This window comes from Pteropus vampyrus, unplaced genomic scaffold (genome assembly GCF_000151845.1).
Source record: "Pteropus vampyrus isolate Shadow unplaced genomic scaffold, Pvam_2.0 Scaffold477, whole genome shotgun sequence".
Classification (NCBI taxonomy): Eukaryota; Metazoa; Chordata; class Mammalia; order Chiroptera; family Pteropodidae; genus Pteropus; species Pteropus vampyrus.
In genome coordinates, this window is record NW_011889258.1 from 539,880 (window position 1) to 545,768 (window position 5,889).

Here is a 5,889-nt window from a genome sequence, read left to right on the forward strand (position 1 = left end):
ACAGGCAAAACTGAAAAGGTTGAAATGACAGTGATACATTTTTTCTTTTTTTCTTTTTTTTTCTTTTTCAATTACAGTTGACGTTCAATATTATATTAGTTTCAGGTGTACGGTATAGTAGTTAGACTAACATATGAAGTGATCCCCGTGATAAGTCTTCTACCCACCTGACACCATACATAGTTATTACCACATTATTGACTATATTCCCTAAGTTGTACTTTATATCTCCATGGCTATTTTGTAACTGTCAAGTTGTACTTAATACCGTCACCCTTTTTATGCATCCTCCCACTTTCTCTCCAATCTGGCAACCATCAGTTTCTTTTCTGTATCTATGAGTGTGATTCTGTTTTATTTGTTCATTTATTTTAAGTTTCCACATATAAGTGAAATCATGGTATTTGTCTTTCTCTGTTTGACTTATTTCACGTACCATAAAACCCTCTAGGTTCATCCATGTTGTCTCAAATGGTAAGATTTCATTATTTTTTATGGCTGAATAATATTCCATTACATATATGTACCACTTCTTTATCTATTCGTCTTTTGATTGAAGCATTTAATCCATTTACATTTAGAGTAATTATTAATAGTTATGTAGTTATTGCCATTTTATTGTTTTCTGATTGTTTTTGTAGTTTTTTTCTGTTCCTTTCTTATTCTCTTGCTCTCTTCTATGTTAGTGACTTCCAGAGTTTTGAGTTTAGATTCTTTTCTCTTTATTTCTTGTATATCTCTTGTAAATTTTGGGTTTGTGGTTACCATATGCTTTATATATACCAAGCTATATTTACAGCACTGTATTTTAAATTGATGGTCACTTAAATTGGAACACATTTTAAAAACACTACTATTTTTACTCACCCACTCCACACATTTTGTTGCTGTTTTTACTTATTTTGTGTATTTGTGTGTATTCTTTAATTTACTATTGTAATTACACATGATTTTCCTACTTTTTGTCTTTTAACTTTTGTACTAACTTTAAGGTTGGTTGATTCGCTGCTTTTATTATGCGTTTGCCTTTGTCAATAAGAATTTTATTTCTTTGTGACATTTTCTTTTTCATAATTTTTATTTTCTTCTTCTTCTTAAAGAAGTCCCTTTAACAATTTTTGTTGTTGTTATATTGATTTGGTGGTGATGAACTCCTTGAGTTATTTCTCCATCTCTCCTTTGATTCTAAATGATAGCTTTACTGGGTAGATTAATCCTGGTTGTATGTCCTTGCTTTTTATCATTTTAAATATTTTTTGCCCATCCCTTTTAACAAAGTTTCTGTTGAGAAATCAGCTGACAGTCTTATGGGAGCTCCCTTGTAGCTAACTAATGGTTTTTCTCTTGCTGCTTTTAAGATTCTCTCTTTGTCTTTACACTTCAGCATTTTAATTATGATGTATCTTGAATCTTTGGCATTTTAATTATGATGTGTTGGTGTGGGCCACTTTGGATTCATTTTGTTTGAGACTCTGTGCTTCCTGAACTTGTATGTCTATTTCCTTCACCAGGTTAGCGAAGTTTTCAGTCATTACATCTTCATATATGTTTGAAGTACCTTGCTCTCTCTCTCTTTTCCTTTAGGTACCACTATTATGTGAATGTTATTATAATTGATGTTGCCCCAGAGGTCCCTTAAGTCAGGGGACCCAACCCCCAGGCTGCAGACTGGTACTGGTCCATGGCCTGTTAGGAACCAGACTGCACATCAGAAGGTTAGCAGAGAGTGAGAGAGCCAAGTTTCATCTGTATTTACAGCCTCTCCCCAGTGCTAATCAGCATCACTGCCTCGGTTCCACCTCAGATCATTCAGCATTAAATTCTCATAGGAGCACTGGTTCCTGGAGCTAAAAAGGTTGGGGACTGTTGCACTATCTTCAGGTTTTTTTTTTTTTAATGCTTTTTTTCCTTTTTGTTGTTCCAATTAGATGTTTTCTGCTACCTTGTCTTCCAAATCACTGATTTGATCTTTTGCTTCATCTAATCTGATATTGATACCCTCTAATGTTTTCTTCATTTCAGTTATTGTAATATTCACTTCTGACAAGTTCTTTTTTTATGCTGTCTGTCTCTTTATTTATATTTACTATCTCTTTGTTCAAGTTCTTCCTGAGATTATCTATTTTTCCCAAAGTTAATTGAGATTCCTTATAACCAATGTTTTGAACTCTGCCTCTGGTAGATTGTTTGCTTCCATTTTGTTAAGTTCATTTTCTGGAACTTTGTTCTTTTATTTGGGACATGTTTCTTTGTCTCCTCGTTTTGGCTGATTCTCTGAATTTGTTTTTATGTATTAGGTAGATCTGCTATGTCTCTTAGTCTTTGTAGAGTGGCCTTATGTAGTAGCTGTCCTGTAGGACCCAGTGCACACAGTCTCCTTGTTCACCTGAGCCAGGTGCTTTAGGTGTGTTATTTGTGTGGATCGTATGTGGTCTCCAGGTATAGTTGAATACTGATTGACTTTGGCAAGTAAATGGGTGGCACTGATCCTCAGACTGACCAGCTAGCTGTGAAGACTTGCTGTGATTACAGTGAACAAGCTTTTGCATGGGAGCTTACCTCCTGGAGGAGGGTTCACTTTAGCAAAATGCTGGTACCTGCCAAATATACACTTTTGGTGTGTCATTTGTGGTGCCAAGTAGATGGTGCTCTGCTCTGGTCTGAAGCAAGCAACCAAGTATGTTGGTTCTGGGACTTCTTAGCAGGGGCTTCTGTGCAGGCCAAGGCCAGTCACTGCTTGTGATGGGCCTGGGGCCACCTGGTATGAGCTACGAAGTGATTCATGGTTGGTATCTGCCTGTGCTGAGCTTGGAGGCACCTGCGAGTGGTTATGCTGTGAACCGAGGCCAGCTGCCACTAGCGCTTTGCTTAGGGTGGCTTGGCAAGAGGTATAGGGCATACTGAGGCCAGTTCATGCTTGTTTGTGGTTTGCAGATCTTTGAGGAAGATTTTAGGAAATCACCAATGAAATATTAGTCAGTCATAAAAAAGAATTAAATCTTACCATTTGCGACAACATGGATGGACCTAGAGGGTATTATGCTAACTGAAATAAGTCAAACAGAGAAAGACAAATACCATGATTTCACTTATATGTGGAAACTTAAAAACAAAATAAATGAACAAGTGAAGCAGAAGTAAACTCATAGAGAAGAAACTATGATCATCAGATGGAAGAGGAGTTAAGGGGTGGGCAAGAAAGGTGAAAGAAATTAAACACAAATTTCCAGTTATAAAAACAGATATGTAAAGCACAACTTAGGGAATATAGTCAATAATGTTGTAATAACTATGTATGATGCCAGATGGATACTAGACTTATTGGGGTGATCATTTCAAAAGGTACATAAATGTCTAATCACTATATTGTACACTCTGAAATTAATATTATATGCCAACTATACTTAACAATATTTTTTAAATGTGACCATTTACATTAATAGCTTTTCACTGAGTTTGCTCTGAGAATTGAAGTAGAGATAGCCCCTTTTGTTGCATCTACCACCAAATACCCTCTAGCTCTTCATATACTTTTTGAAACAGTTGAAAAGATAGTCTCAATTAATGTGAATGTCTGAAGCTACTATAATTCTGTAAATAAACACAGATTTTTAAAGTTACAGAAGCTTCTGGAAAGTGCCATGACAATACTTAGGGATAATTTTGTCTTCAGCCAAATTCTGTAGGTGACAAATGTTATCTGAGTTATACCATCTTTTCCTAGCCCCTATTTTTCCAAGGTCTGGTGACCTGCCAGCCTTTCCCCAGGCTCGTATCCTGTGTTTCATTCTCAACAGACTCACCTCAGCTAATCTCTGATAAAGTTGCAATTTAAAATGGATTAAGTTTTCTCTCTCCCAGGGTTGAAGATAGGAAATCAGATAGATTTCAAACTTAAAATATGGATGGAGAAAACTGAAAAGCTGAAATGTGGAACATCTTGAGTGTTAAAATGTATGTTTAGGGGCTATTTTCTAGTGAGGTCTTGCTTGTTGGTTATCTCTGCAAGTTCGATTAGCCCTTCTGACTGCTAAAGAGAAAACCTGATTGAGGTTATTGCCAAAATATCTATCTTTTAGATTCCTGAAAATATGTTCTAAAATACTGTTATCCATTTGTAGATTGGCATGATATTTTCTCTTTACATATGAGATGTTTTGAATTTATGAAAGTTCACACTTGAATCCTTCTTTGGTAGAAAGTAAATACATTTATATACTCAAGTATGGATTGACATGCCCTTGATTCTATTCTTACTCTATTTTCTGCAGATATCATCACTCAGATGCTTTCCTTAAGGAAGGAACATAAATCTTCAAGATGAGAAGTAACAACACAAACAGTACAAGAGCAAAGTGCACTGATCTTCAAATGCCATTTCAGTACTCTCTCTATGCAACCACCTACATCTTCATATTCATCCCTGGTCTTCTGGCCAACAGTGCAGCCTTGTGGGTTTTGTGCCGCTTCATCAACAAGAAAAATAAAGCCATCATTTTCATGATCAACCTCTCTGTGGCTGACCTTGCCCATGTGCTGTCCTTGCCCCTCCGGATTTACTATTACATCAGCCACCACTGGCCTTTCCAGAGGACCCTTTGTCTGCTGTGCTTCTACCTGAAATATCTCAACATGTATGCCAGCATTTGCTTCCTGACGTGCATCAGCCTTCAGAGGTACTTCTTTCTCCTCAAGCCCTTCAGGGCCAGAGACTGGAAGCGTAGGTATGATGTGGGCATTAGTGCTGCCATCTGGGTCATTGTAGGTACTGCCTGTTTGCCACTTCCAATTCTGAGAAGTACTGGCTTAGCCAATGACACCGAATCCTGCTTTGCCGATTTAGGGCTTCAACACATTAGCATGGCTTCCTCCATTGGCATGGTAACTGTAGCTGAACTTGGAGGGTTCATATTACCTGTTATAATTATTACTTACTGCACATGGAAAATGAGAAAATCTTTACAGGAATTCCAAGTTCCCCCTCAGAATACCAAAGAAAGAAAAAAGGCTTTGTGGATGGTCCTGATATGTGCAGTGGTGTTCATTGTGTGTTTTACCCCTTACCACCTCAACTTTCCACTCTTTATGATGGTGAAGCAACATGTCTTTTCAAACTGCTCTTTTATTAAGAGTACCCTATGTTTCCATATCATTTCCTTGTGTCTTGCAAATCTGAATTGCTGTCTTAATCCAGTTGTATATTATTTTATGACCTCAGAATTTCGTGGTAGATTTTCCGAACATGGTGGCCTGGTTCTTCAGTCATGCATAAGATGCAAGGATAGTGTTTTAGAAATTCATCACAAAAAAGAGGATCTTCAAACTATCTCTCTTGAATTTTTGGATGATTCCAAGACAATGTAATCAAACACTTAGTTAGAATGACCTATATATTCTATGTCACCTTGAATTTTTTTTTTAAAAAAATGGTTTTGTTGAGTGTCTTAAGAAATCATGACCCCCTTCCCTTCATTCCCCAAATGATCCTTCTGAAGTAACTATTCATTCCTATATTTTCTATCCATATGGAAACATATTCTATGGAGCCCAGAGGAAATATTTTTCTTTGAAAGAAGTGATGAGCATAGAATAAACTGAACACCTGTTTCTCAACAGTAGGTCCAGGCTTTTCACCTTCTCTGTAAAACAGAAACAAACAAAAACAAAAACAAAACAACAAAGCAAAAAACAAAATGTAAATTGAAAACAAGAGGACATAAGAGTGTTTCAAACACTTAAAAATGTATAGGAGAGCAATATTATCCTGGTTTTATTTAGAAAATATACACTACTTGAACAAAGTAGATTAAAGAGGAAACTATTATTAATATTAATAGGAATTATAAGAATTAATGTTCTTATAACTTGAAATATCTAGGAGACTTTCAT

The 5,889-nt window shown here is 36.3% G+C and overlaps 1 protein-coding gene across 1 annotated transcript; it reads left to right on the top strand.

Annotated features, from left to right (window-relative positions):
- Positions 1-4,320: 4,320 nt before the first annotated feature.
- LOC105307117 (putative P2Y purinoceptor 10) lies at positions 4,321-5,364 on the top strand. Its single transcript, XM_011382477.1, has one exon. The coding sequence runs from the start codon at positions 4,321-4,323 to the stop codon at positions 5,362-5,364; it is 1,044 nt and encodes a 347-aa protein (XP_011380779.1).
- The last annotated feature ends 525 nt before the right edge of the window (positions 5,365-5,889 follow it).